The 21,714-nt window shown below is 44.0% G+C and overlaps 1 protein-coding gene across 1 annotated transcript in view; it reads left to right on the forward strand.

Annotated features, from left to right (window-relative positions):
• The first annotated feature begins 14,358 nt into the window (after nucleotides 1–14,358).
• Nucleotides 14,359–21,714, forward strand: part of PLCD1 (phospholipase C delta 1) — a 52,322-nt gene continuing 44,966 nt past the window's right edge. Inside the window, exon 1 of the mRNA XM_032698214.1 lies at nucleotides 14,359–14,684. Coding sequence (XP_032554105.1) covers nucleotides 14,651–14,684 — 34 coding nt within the window. The 5' untranslated portion in view covers nucleotides 14,359–14,650. The remainder of the gene's footprint in view (nucleotides 14,685–21,714) is intronic.

A 21,714-nucleotide genomic window follows, 5' to 3' on the forward strand; every position in this document is an offset into this window, starting at 1 on the left:
TTAAAATTAAGCTGGAGCATCCACATTTTAACACATTTCCATATCAGAATTCCAACTTTCCTCATCATGTGGCATTACAGTCAATTATAACATATGATTGTTAACTAGAATATTAATAAACTCCAGCATTTAAAAAAAAAATTCTTTTCCAGCCTTTAAAATGGTGACAGTAAAGCAGATGTTTTTGTTTAAAATAGTATAGAGATGCGTATGAAAACTGACAGTGGAAAAAACTTTCTGTACTTTCATCTTTACTGTCTTTCAGTAACTTGCCAAGCACATCATCTCAGTTTAGAAGCTTGATTTTCTTTTTCAAACTACAGTCCATGAAATCTGGAAGTGCAGGTGAGATCCATCTGCCCAGCAGCCAACTGCAGGATCAGAAGGGAGGGCTTAAACACTAGGCCAGAGCAATACACAAATATTTCCCATATGACACTGGTGTAATTTTCCTTACATTTCCATTTTTATGCCATTATCATTTACTCAGATAGACTTGAAAATTAAACGCCACTGTTCCTTGTGTAAAGCTGTTTAATTCATATACATATATATACACACACATACATTTCCATATAAATATGAAGAACAATTTGCATATATATCATCTTCTTTATCACCAGTATAAGATATTTAAGTTCCAAAGGCTGAAGAGAGACTCATGAATATAGGAAATGGGAAAAAACCCCAATCCAAACAGAAACTTTATCCTACATATACGACTGACACTAACAGAATATTTTTGTATATAAAATAGCCAGATGTGATTTGTATACAAACAAGGAGCTCAATTATTTGGTAAGAGATGATGTGTACATAACTACATTGCAGAGTGGGACTGTATCTTATATTTTGTACAAAAATATCAAGCTCCATACCAGTTTTCTTTACCTTCCTCCTCTTTTATCAAAAACACAGACAGATGTTGTGTCCTGGGTCTGTAAGTCAGCCATTATATTGCTTTATATATATATTTATAACCAACGGATAATTGTGTTTGCCTAACTATAATCTGAAATTACTGTCAACATGTATTCCTTACATTTATAAATACCGGACTAATAATAATATTTAAATCAGAATAGCTTGCTGAAAAGTTCATATATTTATCTTCACGATGACCCCAAAATCTTCCCTAATGTCAGTGGACTTCCTTAGAGAGGGCGCACTCACTAAAGGGATTCCTCTCACTTGATATTTGAAAGGTTTCTTTGAAATGATGAAATTTAGGACACTTAAAAATATAAATAAAAGGTAAAAGTTCTGCTGAGCGTGCTGCCCCCACTGTATTAATACAACAGTGTGGATTAATTTGGAAATATGTACCTATACATATCTCAAATGTAAATATAATTCAAATTTTATATCTAGCTATTTATATAAAAGATACACAAAATATTCTTGGATTATATATTGATTTTGTGTAAAACATAAATCCATAGGGTTCAGAATGCGTTGAGACTCTGAATATTTTTTGATATTTTTAGTATTTCCTGACAATAGGACACGTCATGCAGAATTCAGGTGGCATCCCTGAGATGCAGGAAAGCAAGGGAACTGATACTGCAGCGCTGTCTTTTACTGTAGAATTGCCGTGTTTTACATACTTGCACCTGGGTAGCAGAAAATTATTTCTAGTTATTTCTATTTTTTTTCTAAGTTTTTTTGGGGTTTTCACGAAGCAATTCCCAAAAGTAGACTGATGGATGATTCGCTTTGACACTGCTGCCCTCCAGTGGTCCTGTTAAGGCTTCCGTGTTTTCAAGAAAGCCTTTGGAAAAAACCACTGTATTGAATCTTTGTTTTGATCAGGTAACTGAGCAGGTATAAATATTTACATCTATGCAATCGAACATATTCTCTTACCAGTGCATTAGGTAAAGTGTTTTCATTCACTACACTGGCAAAACTATCTATTATCCTGTAATTATTGCAGATGCAGCCAAACAGGTATGACTGGAATGCAAGTCTCCTTTGCATGTTACCAGATGTCCCTTGGAGAAGAGCTAAAAACGGCATCCACAGAATGACTTTAAAACCCAAGTAAAATTTGGAAAATGGAGAAACAACCTTTCAGTTTCAGGTGAAAAACACCAAGCAGCTGAGTTTCTGAAAGCTGGCTTCTCCCACTGCACTGCTTCCCTGACCTGCCAAAGTTGTTTTTTTTCTTCAGATGTCCTGGTTAGTTCAAAAACTATCCATCTCTTACAACTCTCACCTTGCTGTGATCATCTCCAATCTTCTTGAAGACAGTTTGAAATAAGCTGTGTCTGGCAGTTTTCCACCTTGATATTCCTCATTATTTTCTCTCTTAACATGTGTGGGGTTATTTTGTGACTCTCTCCTGATGTGAGTCAACCATTTCACTTGCTTCCAGTTTACACTTCCTGACTTCAAGCATTTCTTTGTTTCCTACACTTCTTTCCTGTACTTGCATGTCTGTCCCTCACCAAAACATGTCAGTGGGTATTGCTGCACTTCTGCTGAAGTACTCACACTGGAATTTCACTCAGGCCACGTGGAATTTACAAACCAGACACACCCAACAAGCAGGAGAAGCATGTGGAAAATGCATTCACAAAGGGGCCAGTCATTCCTTTACAACAGCGGATACATCACTCTCTAATTAAACTGGAAATGGGCTGTGCCTCCACACAGAGATCCAGAAATCCTCAGTGATACTCCTCTACTCAGAGATCCTCTGCACTACCTCTCCACACAGAGATCCAGAGAGTCTCCATGATATCCCTTCATGCAGAGATCCACAAATCCTCCAGGCTACCCCTCCACGAAGAGTTCCAGCTGGAGGGTGCAAGTGTAGGTGACACTGTCACTCTCAGGCAGAGCGGAACAAGGGGCTCCTACTCCAGACATATTCTTGTGTCAGAGAGGATTACTGGATTGCAGTCTGACCTCCTTTTGCCAAAAGCTATGCCTCTAGCCCCAAAACAGTTCACCCAGTAACAGATTCTGTTAAAATGGGTGGTTTTCATTCTGTGCTCTGTGAGTAGCTGGGGTTCCACCAATTGTTTGTGAGGAATCTGTGAAAGCTAACAAGGAAAGCAGCTTCTGGTTAGATTCACAACCCATACTTTCTGCTTACGGATATGCCTTTGTCCTCCAGATTAACAAATAATGTTAACATTTTCACACTCCAGAATATTTTTCCCTGTGGTCATAAAAGCTCTACTCAGTGCTAGTTTTGGTGAAAATCCATTTCCTGGCACACCGCCTACATGGTGATGGACCACAGGCTTCATTTCTCCAGATCTTAAGGACTTTGCAGAAATAAAATTATTTAATTGATGCTGAATACTGTTCACCTGCCCTTTGGGGGCATCACTGAGGAGATGTCTGTATCTGAGACCTACACTGCAGATTCCAGGTTTGCAGATATAGATAGATAGATAGATAGATAGATAGATAGATAGATAGATAGATGCATGGACTAGGTTTGTGTGAGCTTCTTCTGTCCTGGAAGCAATCTGGCATGGCATGGCAGAACTCCACTACAGCTAATTTATGCTGCTGGGAATAACCCACTGATTGACACTTTTTAGTAGGAAATATGCTTCTCTCTTCCCTTCTGGTTTTCAGTTCTTTTGGAAGCTCGGCAGCCAGGATTTCTATAAATGCAAAAAAAAAAAAAAATCTTGGAAGAGGAGAAACTTTTGCTTTGTTCCTTCTACTTGTCTCCCCACCCTTGGCAGCTCCTGTCTGAGATCACCCTACTACTTAGTTTTTATCCCTTGTGATTTACCTGTTTGGGCTCATTCAGCCAAGCCATGTCTACAGAAAACCATGGCATGGGCTTGTTTTGTGCTGTTCCACTGCCTTTACCAGATTTTCCCTCCTTGTCCTGTAATCTTGTGCAAAAGAAATTAAACTCCTTTTTTCTTACCTTTATCTGGTAAGCTTTTTCTCAGCCTGCTGTCATCAAACTTCCAGACACAACATGTTTGCAGATGCTCCTCTGCTCTCCTGTTTTGTGTGCCGGGTGAAATAGTTAAAGGGGAAAATGCAAATCATTATTCCATGCCTGTCTGTGCTCCACAGGTCCGTAATGTGAGGATGTGCTGAGCCAAGGCCCTCGACTGTTAAAAGATGGGGCAAAGTCTGAATATTAGGAGTAGAAGAAGACAGAAAAGACCCACTATATGCCTCCTATGTGGTGAAGAGCAATGAGGAATTGCCACCTAATTCAGAAGAAAAAGGAATCCAAACGCCCCCAATACAAACCTCAGGAAAAGTGCTTATTAAATTTTACCTTGATTTATTTTCACCTCCCTGAAAACTGCCAATTTAGGCCAAGCTCCAAACAATATCTTTCCTGGCTATATTTCAGGGTGATGAATGGGGCAGGTTTAAGTGTATTTTTATCCCTTTATCCTCAGGAACTTGGGCACAGACAAATGACCCAGAAGGCCAGCTGAGTTAGGACTGCAGAGCTGAACAAGAACATCTTGTTTTAGTCATAGAATCATGGCATCATACAATGGTTTGGGTTGGAAGGGAACTTAGAGATATTCTAGTTCCAATCTCCCTGCCATAGGCAGGGATGCCACTGACTAGATCAAGTTGCTCCAAGCCCCATCCAACCTGGCCTATCCCAAAAGATCATCTCAAAGAGACTGTTCACCTTGGGACAACATGAATATGGAGTGCTAGAGCTACCTCCAAAAGCCCTTGCAAGGGTAGGATGGGGTATAAGTAAATTAATCACAAGCAACACAGTGTCCTCTGCTGCAAAGAGCTGGAGTGCAAGGAGAGGGCACATGGCTGGTGCAACCTGGCCCTGGTGATAGGAGTGAAAAGGAAATGATTTGGGTTTCCTAAAGATGGCCTGGTCTCATTTTTGATTCTCACTGCAGACTAGGATAAATCTCCCTGGAAATACTGTCTGTAAGAGTCAAGATAACTCAGTATGAGAGAAAATCCATCCTACTGGGATGGGAGAGTGCAAGAGGTGGTGATGTCCTGAGGGCATGCAGAGGCTGTCATCAGCAAAAGGTACAGCTGTGTTATCACCTCCCTTTTCCAGTGTATTATTTCATTTTTACTGGTAGGAAAAGATAAGGCCGGCTCAGCCAAACCATCAGGCTTGCATGTGCTTTTCCATGTGGGCCCTGCAGTGGATCAAAGACAGCAAGGAGGATCAAAGTGGATCAAAGTGGATCAAAGACAGGCATTCACCAGGCATGTACATGCCTACAAAATCAGGATCTCCTTTCCTGCCCAGGCTGGCAGGACACATTCAGTGGGACCCTTTGCTGTGCCCAGGAAATCATGACACAAGGGATAGGTTGTTTCCATTTACCTTCAGTTATTGCCATCTAAATGGCCTTTACCAAAGGCACTGAGACAAGGAATGGCCCTGGTGTGGAGGTCCCAGAATGACTGGTTTTCTCCCCATTGGGCCCTGCTGTGACCCACACCTAACAGCCCTTCTGTTGAGCTGATTACTTGTGTTTGCATCGTAACATATCTCTAGGCAGGCTATTCCAGGAGCTGCTTTGATGATCTTTTAACATTTCTAACACAGGAGTTCCCTTAGGGATCTGAGCAAGGAAAGGTCTCCCAAGGGAAGGTTTTGCTCTTGGGACAGTGTTGCTTGCAGTTGCCTCCATGTCATGTAAGATGCCCAAGGATACAGAATACATTTGCCAGGATCTGGAGGATGTTGGTGTAAGATCTGTAGGGACTGACAGCCTTCTGAAGCAGAAGCAGGTGGCCAGCTGGGACACTCTGCAGCACTTGAAATGACATGGAGACTTCTGTGTTTAGGCAGCCAAGTACTGTTTTTACAATTGTTAAATTCAAGGAGCAGCACTTTTCCCCCCTCTGGAGCACCCAGACAGACCTATCTGTGACAAAATAGCAATCGAAGTATGACCTAAAGTGCTACACTGTAGCATGAAATCCATTAAAGTGTTAATTTTGACCTGGAAACATTCAGTTACCTCACACAAGAAGTGGCTGCATTTGAGGGCTTCCCTACTTTTTTCATATTCAGCAGAAAGGGTGAATTCTTCTTTTAATTGCACTTGGCCTTAAAAAAATGCACTTGTGTATCATGACTGCAGCACAGAATCATCCCTGATGCATTAGAAAGTGTGAAAAATCCTTCAAAAGCTCATTTTACCCTGAGCTGCAGCTGGCACCTTGGAATTAAAAGCATCAGGTCTTCATCCTCATTGGAGTTAAAGAATACAAGGCATAAACCAGTGAGAGCATGTCCCATCATGTCCTGCTGGTGTGTTTGTGTGCTGAGATTCCACATGGTTGCAACACTTTCGAGTGAAACTGTTCTTTAAGCAGCCAAAGCTGGTTTGTTGAGTTGCCTTCTGTTTTGGCAGAGCAGCCGTTTTCACCTTTCATCTAAAGAAGATCAACCACCAGTAAAAACAGGAGTGTGTCAGCTATTTCTGCAGAAAAATAGATGTCCGAGGAGATTTCTCACCTTCTGCTCCACCAAGAGTGAGGAGAGTGAAGTTTTCAGGATTCAAGGATCACATGGTGGGCACAAGGGTAGCTGACGGCGTCATTTGGACTAGGCGGATGAGGGAAGCCCTGAGGAGCTTAGGGAGGAGCCTGAGATGCCACAAACCCAAAGGCAAAGCAGTTTCAGAGCTGTATTCTCTGGTTCTTGTGCAGCCCACAAGCTCAGAGCTGGGATCCCACCAGCAGTATTAATAGAAATCGTGTAGCTCCACATTTTGGTTTCCGGGAATTGTTCCCACAGGCACGTCCGTGCGCAGTTGCACAAACCAGGTCTCCTGCAGCCCGAGGGGGGTTCGTGTCTGTGTGAAGGCTCTGCTGGTTGAAGTGCCCGACAGCAGGAGCAGGAAGGAAATGAGTCATTCAACCTTTCTGCTTTGGCTGCACCAGGCTTGCAAAACTGATGAGGAGGCACCAAACCCCAATAAAATACTTCCTTAATGGGCAACTTCTATGGCTCTTTCCGCACCCTGATATCCCCTTGGTGTTTTCTTTCACAAAGTCCAAATAATGCCACTAGCCAGAGAAATGTGGCTGCATTTGATTGCATCAGAAGTATAGACGGATGATTTTGGAAGTGGCAGTTGCAACTTGTTATATAAACTTGAGTTCTACCATGCACTTCAAGCAAAGGTTCAGTATTCCCTTTGTAATAAAGATGTAGTGTGTGATCTCAGACTTAAAACACCACCTCCCTGAAGGGTATTTACTCTATTTTGAGATACTTCAGCATCTTAATTTGGTCCTCTTCGTTGTTTTCAAAGGCTCCTCTCTCTTCACTGACAGTTTATTGAACTGTGCTCCTAACTTTCATCTTATGAAATGAAACTAGATCCTAAAAGAAGCCAAATCAGAGGTGATGAATACTCTTTTTGAAGACATTTGATGAGATTTTACAAGTTCGTCCTTTTATTCATTTAGGAAATATGTTAATTAAAAAATTAATCTAGTAATAAATTGCCACCTTGTCTGATGTTTTTTTTTTTTGGTCCTAAATTTCAGTATGTGTCGTTCTCTTCATCTCGTGTCTGGCTGTTCAAAGATCATGGCTGATTATAAATTATCACCAAAAATGCTGGCTGTCCATTAGGACCCTGGGAGACACAGGAATTCCTCACATACTTTCTGCACAAGCATCTGCTCTGTAGATTTTAGCAATTAAAAACATTTTCATACTGAACATTTCATGTTCAAATGGGGCTGAAGGGAAGTCTGATGTCACTGATCTTGTGTGAAGTGTAGTTTTAACTCTTTGGGAACAGAAATAAAAATGCCTTTCTTGGAACATCCCTGATTACCTGGGTTGCACATTCTAGAACCACAAGATCCTCATGTGCAGTCTAAACTTGTGGGGCATTCTTACATCTACTAGGATTTTCTAAAATATAGGTGTAATTCACACTTTCCATCTTTTCTGCCCATTTAAAAGTCATATGAATTGGCTACAGTGAAAAAAGCCGCAATTAGGTAATGATCTGAACAATTGTATCTAATTATTGTGATTATCCCAGTTGCAGAGAATTAAGCTGACAGATGAAGTATATTAAAAGGAACCATTATGACATTAATCATCAACCCTCCTCCATACTTAACCCAGTGTTGTGGGCTGGAAAGAGGTAACGGCGCAAGAAAGAAGAGACACGTGTCAAGCATTCCTGACAGCAGGTGATTTGGCCTGGTGACTGTGGCCTTTAAAGGCTGGAAATGTGCTAACCTGGATGTTAGTGGTTGTGAAGCTCAGTGTCTGTGCTCCATTGGGATCTGGGATCATAGAATCAAAGAAATCACTAAGGCTGGGAAACCTCCAAGTTCATTGAGTCCAACCATTAACCCAACACCTCCTAGTTCACCACTAAACCAGGTCCCCAGATGCCACATCCACACTCCTTTTGAACACTTCCAGGGATGCTGACTCCAGCACTTCCCTGGGGAGTCTGCTCCAATGTCTGACCACTCTTTGAGAAAACAAGTTTTCCTGGTATCTAATCTAAACCTCCCCTGGTGCAACTTGGGGCCATTTCCTCTCATCCTGTCACATATCAGAAGGAGCCACTAATGGATAAAAGTGGCAGGACCCTGGGACCAGTCTCCTACTTGTTCTTCTCTCCTAACAGATAATCACTCCACCTAATGTATTCAAACCAGCAAGTCTAGTACATCACTAGTTTCCCCAATTAGGTGATTGTTTCTCATTCATGTGACAGTAACTTCATATTAATGGTCAGACTCACTAAATCATTGAACAGTTATAAATCACAGCATTGTGTGGCTGATCTGTGCTGTTTACTGATGTGCTGAACTGAGAAGCTGATGAAATGTAGGCATGACGTTTTCTTAAAGCTTCTCAGTCATTGTTAATAGATGAGATTTTCATAGCTTTAAAAGAAAGTCTCTGGGGTCCTCTCTTCCCAGAAAGTCTCGCTATAAGTGTTTTAGACTAAATGTACTTTTCTGTACAACTCTATAGTAAAGATATTTTCACTCTCCCAAAATCAAAATATTTAAAGTCAGGGAATTTAACATTAGAGGGCTCACTTAAACCTACATTTGTTAAAGCATAGAAATGCACAAAAATGACTCTCAGACACTCATAAATCTATACTGTAGTGACAGAAATGAGGCAAACAAATATAAAATGAAACATTCAGCACAAAATTAGTCTGAAGACAAAATGAATGCAATGTCTAAATAATACCAAGCACTAATGGACTGAGGTCAAATTATTTAACTGTTTCCTTTATACTGAAATTCCAAGAGTTATAATGAACTTTTCAGAATAAGTAGGGGAACCTAGGACTTTTATTTCCAAATCTGAAGCACAATCTTGCTTTTTATTCAATTTTTATGTAATTTTTCAGCCTAAAATCAACATGAGACTTGTTGAACTGGTAACTTTTTAAGTCTTTATTGTGACTGGACAGTAATAGATGACTCCTTTGATTGCTTTATTTGGTGGTTAGAACTGCTCTTGATTACTAAGTGGAGGGAAAACCCTTCCAAATACTTAAGATATACTGAGTCAGGTAGGCGTATTTCTGGCTTAGCAAGTTGAATTTATCTTCTGCTCAAGCAGAAATACCTCATTAATTTTAATGGGACTGGTACAGGATTATGCCAGCAGCAGGTTTACACATCCCAGCATCTGTCGCTTTCTTTTCCTGTGGCCATGCACTGCTCTCCTAAGTGGGAGTAACTGTTGCAATAAATGGTTTAAATGCAGATGTAGACATCAATATCATTTAGTCTGAAGATATTTTGGCACAGCTCTCTGTGGTGATAAACAAGGCACCTGGCTGTTCCTTCCGGTTCCCTGAGCTGTGTGATACTGGTGTTAATTCCATTCCAGCCTAGTTTATAAACTTTGGTGAATTACTCTGTCCAGTGAGTGGCCCACAAACCCAATAATCTCACTGTTCTTGACAGTCATAAATCCCATTCCTGAGCTTTTTCCAAGGTATCTCCTGAGGGAGCCTGATTTCCAAAGGTGCTGAGCTCCACCAGCTCCTGCTGAGCCACAAGGTTGTTCTTCCCCACACTGCAGTGTGTTTCTTGCAGGCGAAGGACCAGCAACTGCTGGAAACCTGGGAGTGCTGGGAAAATTTGCCAGTAAGTAAATATTGGGTGGAGCAGCCTCAGTGGTAGGGTCAGCCCTAGGAATCCCAGGTCTTGCATGGGCAGGGAGTATTAGCAGCAAGAACTGTGTCCACAGCAGTGATAACCAAGGAGTAATGATGCCTTTACAGGAGGTGAGTCACCAGGGCAGCTGGAGCTGGCCTCTCACATGGATATCTGGGCTGCTTTGGGAGAGCCCTGAGCAGTTCCCAAAGTGTAAAAGGCAGCTGACAAGTTTACATTTTGCTGTCCATCTATTATTGACTTATTTAGCCCCGTGGAAGGTGTCCCTGCCCATGGCAGGGGAGTTGGAACTAGATGATCTTCAAGGTCCCTTCAACCCAAACCATTCCAGGATTCTATGAATCTGTTTATATAAGAGTTGGATGTAGAGACACCTGATGTTCTGAGGATTGTAAGCCCATCTAAACCAGTAAACAGACTGGGAAAAGACATTAAAAAAAACCCCAAAACATTTCAGTGAACAGCCAGACCATTACTAAAATGTTTGAGAATTCCAGTCCCGCTTCTGCATTGACATGAACTCTATTTAATATGACATTTTCTTTTGTGCTGGTTTCCGTAATTCTCCTGCTGACAAAAACAGCCCCACGTGGTTGCCAAAGCTCCCTGCTGGCCATGTAACCCCGAAATGATTCTTACACTGTGACACTGTGGCAGAAACCCTGAGTCCTTTTAGCAAAGCAAACAAAGCCTTTAGCTGTTACGCTCTGGAGAGGCGTCTGGGAACATTTCGGTGGGGTGAGGAGGGTGTGTATGAGAGTCTGAAGGGCAGAGGGAGCCAGGAGGCATCTTCTCCATTGGAAAGACTAGGTGTTGGGGTGGTGTAGCATTCCTCTGAGATGAAAAGCTGCTCCTTCCACTGTGTGCAATTAAATCAACACTTGAGTCATGCCCTCAGAGTGGAGACAGGTAAAATGCTTTGGTTTGCTGAGATTTACGGTTCACTCTGGAATTGAGCCCTGCAAACACTTCTGGCTTTGAGCTCTGCAAATGCCCTTTGCTGCCTGGGCTGGGCTGTGTGTGCAAAACAAAGGAGGAGAATACAAAGGCGTGTAGGGGTGCGAGAAATGGGAGATCTCCTTGACTTTGCACAGCTCCAGATGATCTTGGCACCTTTGCATATGGACATCTGTGTTGGAGGGTGTGTTACAGAGGCTCCTCACCCAGCCTACCTGACATTTAACTCCTTCCAACCTCATCTCTATGGCTGGAGAGCAAGTGAGTTAATCAAGATGTGTCCTGGCTTTAGGCCTTGTCCTTCAGTAAAATATCATGGCACTGGCTTTGTACTCTTCAGGTGCAGCTTGGCTTTGGGAAGGCAGTACCAATGCCCCAGCCTGTCTCTAGGCCTAGAAGTGCCCTGACTCTGCTTCTTGATGAGCTCAGAAATTATGGTGTGGACAAGAAAAAAGGCATATTCATATGACATTCTTACACTGCTATGTTGTTCTCAGAGAATTTTTTATTAGTAGGGTTTCTGCAGCTCGCAGGAGCTCAGTAGCCGCTCACGTCACTTTGGTTTCATTGTTATTCTGCATATATATTGGTTTCAGCAATGCAAAGGAAAGGGAATTCAAGCACATGCAGGAATACAACTCAAAGGACTGTTGCCTTCTGAAACAAGGCTCTGATGAGACCTATGCTGTGAAATCTCAGATTCTGGGTGTTTGCTGCAGCATATCAGTGCTCTGATGGTGACTGCTGCACTTTCTGATGAATGCAAGAAATGCAAGACTGTCTGTGAGTGCCAGACTTCCTCTGAGCACACACACCTCAAGCCCATCAAGGTTTTAGAAATGGTGATGACTTAGCTTAGGGTGGCAGAAAGGTGCCCAAGTGCTCCAAGCAGCCTAAATGGTGATGATGCTTCTGGATGTGCACAGGAACAGGAAGAATAAATGTAATGGGGAAAAGTGAAAAGTTGGGCAAGGTTCTGTGAAACCTCCTGATAGACACCATTTCTACTACCACTGCTGCTATGATCACGGAGAAGGCAGCATGGAAAGAAGGAAACACAAGAAGCTACAGTGGTCATGAAGGGGTAAATGCAGAGGATCATCTTCAAATCTCAAAGAATGATGGCAGAGAAACTCAGTCCTGCTCACTTGTGGATGTTCTGTCCAGCCTGAGGCATTCGGTGCAATTACAGTGGTGTTCACAGCAGAGTGATGGTCACGTCCTGGTGCTGTCATGCCCTACACTGCTGTGAAGGGGTTCTATCCACAATATGGTCTGAATAATTTTAGGGACTAATGTAGCTCTCTTAGACTCCCCTCTTTGCCACAGAGGGCATAGGGACACTGGTCAGTCCATCTCCAATGGAGGGGCTTGTGCCAGGCAATCTGAGGATGAGATCATAGAATCATAGAATCAACCATTGGAAAAGACTTCTGAGATCATCAAGTCCAACCCTTGATCCAACCCTACTGTGGCTACCAGACCATGGCACTGATGCCACATCCAGTCTCATCTTAAAAACCTCCAGGGATGGTGAATCCACCACCTCCCTGGGCAGCCCATTCCAATGTCTGATCAGCCTCTCTGTAAAAAATTTCTTCCTAATATCCAACTGAAACCTCCCCTGGTACAGCTCAATACTGTGCCCTCTCATCTTACTGATCACTGCCTGAGAGAAGAGATCAACCCCCACCTGGCTACAGCCTCCTGTCAGGGAGTTGTAGAGAGTGAGGAGGTCTCCCCTGAGCCTCCTCTTCTCCAGGCTAAACAACCCCAGCTCCCTCAGCCTCTCCTCATGGGACTGCTGTGATACAGGGAAGAGTGAAGGAGTTACTATAATGCTGTTTTCCATCACCACTTTCAAACTGTCCTTCCCTACTTTTTCTCCTTTGTGAAAGCCATCATGTCCTCATCACCTCAGCTTTACTGGAGTTTCCAGCCTGGCTGGCTCATCCACCAGCCTTCCTGTACACTCCCTCCAGTACTCTTCCCCATCAGCTGAAAGGGTGACAAGCTGTGGAGGTGTCCTCCCAAAATCCCCCTGCCTCGAGGCTTTTAAGGCTGTACCAGGAATCTCTTGGGTGCTTCCAGCTGCTGTCCTGCCTGCCAGCAGCCGACCTTGCTGCCAAAGTTTGCCCCATTCCAGTCAATGTCTGTGGGTTTGAAAAAGGAATGCTCCTTTCTGGGTCCTTTGGGAAGTGTCTAGTGGGAGATGAACCCCTCCTCCATGCCATACTAGTGGCCATGGGGTAAAAGAGTGGACTTTAGAGGAGTCATGGGGTGAAATCTCTGTTCCTTTTTTCCTTTACTTGCTTGGTTTTGTTAGTTTTGTACTAACACAGGGACTTTTGCTATATTAGGGCAGTTTTCCTTGGGTGGTGGCAGCAGCCTTATATTTGTGGACTGTAACACTCTCCGAGAACAAGGTCTGGGCTCTCAGAGGAGCAGTCCAATTCCTGGCAGGGAGTGACAAACTGTCCTAGTCCCAAAATATTTTTCACCACATGTTTCCCAGATCTGTCACCATCAGAGAGGGACTTTTCCCTTCTGTCAGTGGAGCTGCCGGTTTTACAGCTGCTGAGGAGTGAGGGCTCTGAATCTGCCAGTAACTCCATCAAGTGTTTTCATCAGGAAAACCTAAATAACCAGAAATGTAAATAAACAACAACAAAACAATAACTAAAAACATTCAAGTAGAGGGAAACTTTATTTTCCCACACTGGATTCCTTTTCTTTCCCTGTTTGCAAGCAGTATCTTTCTACCCTTTGGAAATATCTAACTCAGAAGGAGGGGACAGAGTGGAAGAAATCAGTTCCACTCAGTAAAAGCCTCAGGACAGTGAAAACTCCAGTAAAACTCTAGTTTTTCTGTCTCACTGTCTCAAATGCAAAGCTCATAACTTTTCTTCTGCCCTGAGCTCATTCCTCTGCGAGCATTTGTGGTCACAGCTTCTATTTCTACACTGGCAAGTTCTGACCTGTTTTTTTTTTTTCCCTTATGAAAAGAATTATACCCCCACCAGCATCTTAAAGCTCTTTAGCCCTAAACTCTGTTCTGTGGCATCTGCTTAAGCCCCTTTCCTTGACTTGGGGACCACCAAGGATGGACTCGCAGCACTCGGTGTCTTCTGGAAGCAGCGCCAGGAAGGAGCGGAGAAGGAAAATGTGGCAACGGCAGGAAAAGAAGCAAAGAAGCATCGTTGTGAGGGTTCAGCAGCAGTAGCAGCAGCAGCAGGAGGCTGGGCCAGCGGTGAAGACGCCAGATGGAGCAGGGAGGAGCCAGGGCCGGCGCTGGGGCTCGGGCGCTTGGCCGCAGTCGGTGCGCCGGGCAAGGCAGCGGCGTGCGGATGCGGGAGAGAAATAAATGAGGAGTCATAGCGAAGACGCAATTCCAGCCAAGGGGAAGGAGCAGGCCTCTCCGAAGGGAGCTGACATTGGGGATCACTGGAGCGGGGAGCGGCGGGAGCCTCGCAGCTCTGGCTTCCACCAGCGCTAACTTCTGGGCACAGCTGTTTGCCGGAGCCCTTCCTGCTGCTGCTCGTCGGCTTGTTCTGCAGCCATGGAATCGAATGGCACATTCCTCGCTTGCAACAGTAAGTCTGGGGAAACGTTCTTGCGTTTCAGCTCTCTTATCTTTATTTTTCCCCCTCTCTTCTCCCCCGTCCTTCACCTCCCCGTTCTCTCATTTGGAAGTAATGCAGCATTTCCTCGCTGTTAGAGATGACAGATTTTTCTCTGTTAATAGGGTGAGCTCTGTTGGTAGGAAGGGTGTCTTGGCAGGGTAAGTGTCTGCAAGTTCAGAAAAGTGGATCCAAATCTCCTCCCCTTTCTGGTGAAACAGAGCAGGATGGGTGCTCTGCTCAGTAAACTTTCTGGGCTCTGGTGAAGAAAACAGAGCCCGGATAAACACCTCGGCTCTGGGTCTGTCCCCAAGACTCTGTAAATATTAAGTACAAAATAAGTAATGTTTCTAAAAAAAGAAGAAATCCTCTCTGCCCTTCCAGCAAATGAGATTTAAGAAGATTCAATCATACCAGGTCTGGGAGGCTTGTCTGATGGACAGGGTAATGAAATATCCCCCCTTATTTCCTCATCTGACTTTATGTATTGCTTTGTTACCCCTTCATTGTGTTTTACTTACTCTAATGAGCAGAAAAAACTCAGGGCTGTGATAGCTGATAGCTACAGATTGAAATGGGCTATTGTGATCCCACAGAAATGGGGAAAGCCTAGGGTACTTATTTTTATTCCATGAGATAGGTGCTTTCTTACTACAATTGAGCTATAAACAAAAATAAACTAACAGAGCTATAAGTGATTGCACATAAACATAATCAATTTAGTGTTACCAGGAGAATTGTGAAAAGATTCCCGCAGGCTCAAGAAATCTTCCCTCTGATTCTCACAGATGCTAGAAATCCAACAGGAAGGTGAACCAGAGGTTAATGTTATACTTTTTGTAGGTATCTCATTCATTATGCAGCCACTGGGGAAAGAAAGCTAAGAAACACATCTGGAACTATTAAAACATTTCTCATTCTGGCCTGTGGGTTATTTTTCAGAGAATATTATTTAGTCTTCTGGGGCTAGGGACCGAGGAGAATGCAGTGGCTCCTAATCTATTTTCTTGTCTCAAGCAGAAAAATACACAAATGTTGAAAGACCCAAGAATTTCAAAAAGTATTTACTGAAATTCCTTGACACATAACACAGACACACAAGTGCCAAAGTCACTCCAAATGCCAGACCACTTAGACAAGAGAAGTTGCTCACATGTGGACTTGTTAGCAGGATCAGGCTTGTGCTATGTAGTTTGTAAGAAATTTCTGATGCTGTGGGTTGTAGACATATTTTGTCCCTGGATGTATGTTGAAACTCAGATTCTTTCTTTCAGTTTCTCTCTTTTTTTTTTCCCCCAACATAGAAACAACAACAGCTGTATTTACCATGTCAGAATTAATGTGGGCTATTAATAACCTTTCTCTTGCCTCGTGAAGTTGGTCTGTTTCTGAACTGGGAGCCCTTGTGCTTGCACAGATTATAGAATAGCTAATTTGTACTATGCCTTATTCTTATACACTGACTGTTTCACACAAGACACTGTGTATATTGTGTAGGGAATGCCACAGTCCCAGTATGGGAATGCCCTCAGCCACAGCCCAGAGTGAGAATCAGCAGGGAAGGGTTAGTAAAATCCTACAAAACAGGCTGTTTCCTTGTGTTAGTCTGTCAGCAAGTCCTCAGGATTAATGTCTATATTGAAATTTCCAAATGAATCATCTCCACCTGCCCTTCTGAGCTGGGAGCTCTGAGGAGGCTCTTTCTGGGCTTCAACCACCATGGGTGGGGATAATGTGACTTGGGATCAGCTGGGATCTGCCCTGGAGCAGCTGGTGACTTTGATCTCCTTTCCTACCAACAAAATGCTCCCAGCACACCCCTTTGATCCAGGTTGTGCCTGATGCTCTATGTGGGAGTTTTATGAGCCATAGTGTTCCTAGTACTGCAGGAGGATTTAGGATACTGACACTTCTCAGTACATTTCCCAGGCAACTTGTCTCTCTTTCATACAAGACAAGTAAAATTAATTTTGTCTTTTTTATTTTGACACAAAACCTGCTAAATTTTCAGTCTGAGCAATGTCTTTCAGTAAAACAAAACCCACAGTTCCTGAGGTTGTTGTCAGTGTGTAAAGCCCTGACATGAGGCCCAAAAGCAGCTGAGTCGGGGAAAGAAGATGCTTGGGGAAAAATAGATTTTAAAGAGGAAGTGAAAGAGGAGGGAGAAGGAAATGTGGGCACTTGGAAAACTGCTGCAGGTAGCAGAGATGAAAGGATAGAACCAACCACAGGGAAAAGCAAGAGGGAGAGGTGTGTGGGAAAGAGATGGTTTGTGCAAGATCTGGAAACTCAGCTGCCTGGATAAGCAGCTCTGGGAGCCAAAGCTGTTGGCGATTTGGGACCAAAGTATAGTTTTCTTTAGAGGAAGATCAAAATATTTGAACAGATGTTTTCAAAGGAAAGCTGCGGATGAATATTTGGTGATTTGATCACCCAGCGTGGGATTCAGCTGGCTAGACATAGGTGTGTGCTACAAATTTTAGGCTTACAGGGATCTAAACAGGTGAATTGTGCCCTGTCTTCTCCTGGCCCCTTGTTCAGTGCACTGTAGGTATCTGAATACTGTGAGACTGACCCCCAGTCTTGTCTCTGAGGTCCCTCCCATGGGTGGAGGGTCTCAGTTCTTATCAACCAAGCCCACCAGAACAGAAGGCTGCAGACCTTGGTCAAACACAGAGGTTTCTCTTTTTCTTTATGCAGGTAGAGAAGATTTTGTCACAATTTCTTCTAACCTGAGATCCCTCCATGCCTTAAATAGGCCAGTCTGGACACTGTGTGGAGGGAAATCTTTACATCTCGGGCTGCCCCTCACATGGTACCTTTTAAAGCCCTGTATTGAGGTCCCACACAACAAATCTCATGGGGTGTTTTTGGCTAGAGTTACAGAAATTCCAGATAAATCACTTAGGAAAAAAAATATTTTTTCCCCTAGTTTTGCATAGTTCAGTTGTGCAATTTAATTATTGCATGAATTTTGCCCTGCTACAGAATGTTGAGAATGACTTGCATTTCGCCTATGGAAGAAATTTCGTCTCCTGAAGAAAATATTGTGAAAAACTGTTAAACGACCTTAAAAAAAAAATGAAGCTGGGACCCACCTACAACTGACTTTGGGTTTATGAAGAGAACATCTTTATCAGCAAGTGCTCAGAAACATGACTTGGGAGCTAGGCAATTAAACTGCATGAGTGCTCCTCCCTGTTGGTCCTGGTCCTATCCATCAAGTTGATATCCTTCTTTTCAACTACTTTCTTTACACACCAGCTACTGGAAAAGCTGTAATTTACTGCAAGCCAGTGTTTGTTTTAGTGCCTCTCACTCTGCAGCCAAAATCTCTGTGTGCACCCTGATGGAGGGAGGGACCAGTGGAAGGACCAAACCAAACCTTCGGTCGGGTTTTGGGTTCCTGAGTGCGATGAACTTTAACTGGGTGTTTTACCTGGATTTCATCAAGAGTACAGGGCAGTAGCTTTTGATGGGTCACAGCCTGTTCCATGCACTGATCCAAGCACCCTGTGAGTGACCCTGACTGGCAGGAAGATATATGAAGATATTCACAAATAAAGGTCATGATTTGAGCTTTCTGTGAAATGTCTGGGCAGGCAGCCCGGCTTTGCTTATACAAACCAGGGCCAGGGCTCTGCACTGTTTAACTTCCAGCACATTCCTCAGCATGGTTTTGATCCAGCATGGCATGATCTGGGTGATGGGCCTGCAGTCCTTCCCAGGGGGCAGTCTGGATATAGCCAGCCTGTTTTGGGGGAAGATGGGCTGCACAGACTCATCAGAGCTGGAGAAGGGGCCGTTCTTCTCCCAGAGACGTTGCAGACAAGGTGAGATGGACAAAGGATACAGAAAGTGGGGCTGAGAAATATTGGGCAGGGCAAAAGTACTGATCTCAGTGCACCAGAAACCTGCCCATCACACAGCTCCAGTGTGCCAGTGGAGGGAGTCTTCAGGCTGTGACTTGGAGGACAACCACAACATGAGACTCGGGAGAACTCCTCCTATATGAAATTTTAAGGTTTCATATATACGGTTTCTGCCCCAACTCAGCAGGACCTCTCAAGCACCCTGGGAGGGGAGTGGGCAAGAAAAGCCAGTGAAAGGGAGAGGAGGTTTGCTGATGGAGAAGCCCATTCTCAGTGTCACCACAAGGTGGAACTTGGTACATACCACATGAACCGGAGATGCACCCACTGACAACAAGCACGGCATTGCCTTTGGCCAGGGATGCACCGATGAGTCTGGTCCCAGCACCTGCTCCACGATCCCCCCTTCCCCACAGGGAGCAAGAGGGGGAGTGGTGGTGTAGAGGAGCCACTGGCATTTTTTGTTGGAGGTGAGAAGCTGGGCCAGCAGCAAGGCCTGGTCCTTGGAGATGGTGATGTGTGACAAGGAGAATAGAGCTGAGGGCAATGAGTGGTGTTCTGAAGGTAACAAGGAAGGAGGGAAGAGGGAGGTTTCTATGGGTGGGATGTGAGAGGGCATGGATGAAGTGAAGAAAGGACTCCAGAAGGAAAGGCAGGGCAGGTGGGACCCTGAAGACATGGAAGGAACCTTGCTGTCATGTTCTTCTGCAGGGAAAACCAGCATTATGTAAAACAGACCTAAATTTTTCTTCTGGGTAACAACTACAGAGCAAGGCACAACCTTTGGCCTCTTTAGTGGGAAAATCTCCCCTTAGCATGACATTTATTGTTTGTTATGTAGCTGCCATAGGCATTTCGAGTCATAATAATTTGCATCATGTGCATGACATGATGGGGAAGTAGTGAGGTCATCACCAGCACAGGTATTTTCATTCCAGTCCTAAATTATCTCAAGTCTGGGCAAATCAGCAGCTGAGTTTTGTCACGTCGTTTGAGTCAGTGTGGTGTAAAGAGACTATGATCAGAATTAGTGTTGCACCACTTTTGATGTTGCCCAAACATGATGGTGATGGGAGAACAGGTCCATCCCCAAAGAGATGAAAAAACACCCTGTTCCTTTCTCTGTGAAGTGGTAATAGTGCTTCCTGAGCTCCTTTGTATAAGGATGTGATGCAGATTAATTCATTTTGGAAAATCATCTGAAGACCAGCCTGCACATTACAGTGTTTTCACATAGCCCATTTCCTACCAGACTCTACAACCACTCTATCTCAAGTGCCTGTTTCCTGGATATTCAAGCACTTTGTTAACTTTGGGACCATGTCCTGGCATCCTCATTCACATCGATTTCTGTTTGCTCTGGGAGTAATCCAACTGGAATTGATAGGATGATCAGCACAGCCCTGATCCTGGGCACAGGCACATGAATAACTTCACTCATGTGACCAGGGCCACTAATTTAGGTGGGATTGGTCATATGGGTAAAATTGCATGACCCACTCAGGTGTTACCTGCAGTGAATAAGGCTTGGAGAATTTTTCCATGAGCCATTTGCAGGAATCACTTCCTCCAGCACTGGAGCGTGACGGCAGCATCGTGTAACATCAGCACACAATGCCATGGAACCCAGGGTCACCCTTCAGGCTTCTGCTGTGAGATGTGACATTGCCTTTAAATGACCTCAAGACCACAGTACGTCCAGCTCTGTCGTTTCCCAAAGCAGGGAATTTCTGGCCCAGTGATCTCGTCTTCATTTTAAAAACAAACTGATTCAAACTGTCTTATATCTCTGAAGCCTTCACAACAGCGAAACTCCCGCGTTGCTGTTCTGGAGAGGTATCTAAACTCGTTGAATGCTGACCCTGTGCTTTGTGTTTCAGGGATGAGTACAGTAAAATGTTCTCCAAGGGCCTGGAAAGCTTTGAGCAGGGCTGTCGCTGGCACTGATATTAAAAATTAATGAGAAAATGAAGCACAAGGGCTCTGTGTGCTCCCAGGTCGATCCCCCTGGGACTCTGCTGCTGGACAGAACAGTTGGTGTGTAGAAGCAAATTGTTTTGCTAAGGCAATTACGGGAGGGTCTTCCCTACTCCGTTAATTAGATCAGTCCTCTCCAGTACAATGTGAAATATGGGAATTGCTTGGAGACTGTTAGCTAATAAATATCATCTAGCCACTGCATAATGGTGCCCACCTCCTCACCAGGGCAAAACCAAAGCTCCCAGGGAGTGCTGTGAAGGTTATGGCTCTGACACCCAAACCCTGCATGTGCAGGGGGCCCAGAAAGGCTGGAGGTGTTTCCTCAAACACCCACTGCCAGCCTGGCTAACAAGTTCAGCAATGACCCCTCCAGAAATGGCCTTTTTTTCCATTCACTGTCTGTGATTTGCAGTGGCTGTGTGTAAATAAAGCTCTATTAGATGTATTGCTGCTCAAGGCCATGCAATGCCCTGCCTTGTCCTCAGAGTGTTTCTTACATGTGGTGTATGGCAGTGATTAATGATTCTGACCCTGTCCTTGTGCTGGTCAAATAACCCAGTCCTCTGTGCTTCTCTGTGGGGGTTGGTAGGGCTTCCTTCAGACTGCAAAGAAAGAAGGGGAAGATGACTGGATAGACAGATACCAGAAACAGAGATAATGTTTCTAAAACATGAATTGAATATGATGAGGGGCTGGTGATCGGAGAGCCTTTGATTAGGTTTGCAGCAGGAACAGTGACATGTGGTTTGATGTCAAGCTTCTTGGGCATATGCTGGTTCTGCAGTAAGGGACATTCATCCCAGTTTGACCCCTTTCCCTGCAGTACTTCACTCTTGCTTGCCTGGCAGGGCAGCAGCTGACGAAGGCAATGACAAAAAAAGATAGTCTGTGACAAGGTGTGTATATAACTGCTGTACATCACTGCAGAAATGGTCATGGCTGGGGAAGAGATGGATTTTAGTCCCAGCCATTGCCAGGACAATGGGGAATGGTTGTGAGTTTCAGCAAAGGAAATTTATACTGGTCATAAAGAACAAATTCTTCACTGAGAACATCTAAGCTCTTGGACAGGGAGCTTAATTGGCTGTGGAGTCTCTCTCCTTAGAGATATCCAAACTCACCTGAACAAGGCTGTGAGCAACCAAGTCTAC

The sequence above is a fragment of the Chiroxiphia lanceolata genome, chromosome 1, assembly GCF_009829145.1.
Source record: "Chiroxiphia lanceolata isolate bChiLan1 chromosome 1, bChiLan1.pri, whole genome shotgun sequence".
In the NCBI taxonomy this organism is placed as follows: Eukaryota; Metazoa; Chordata; class Aves; order Passeriformes; family Pipridae; genus Chiroxiphia; species Chiroxiphia lanceolata.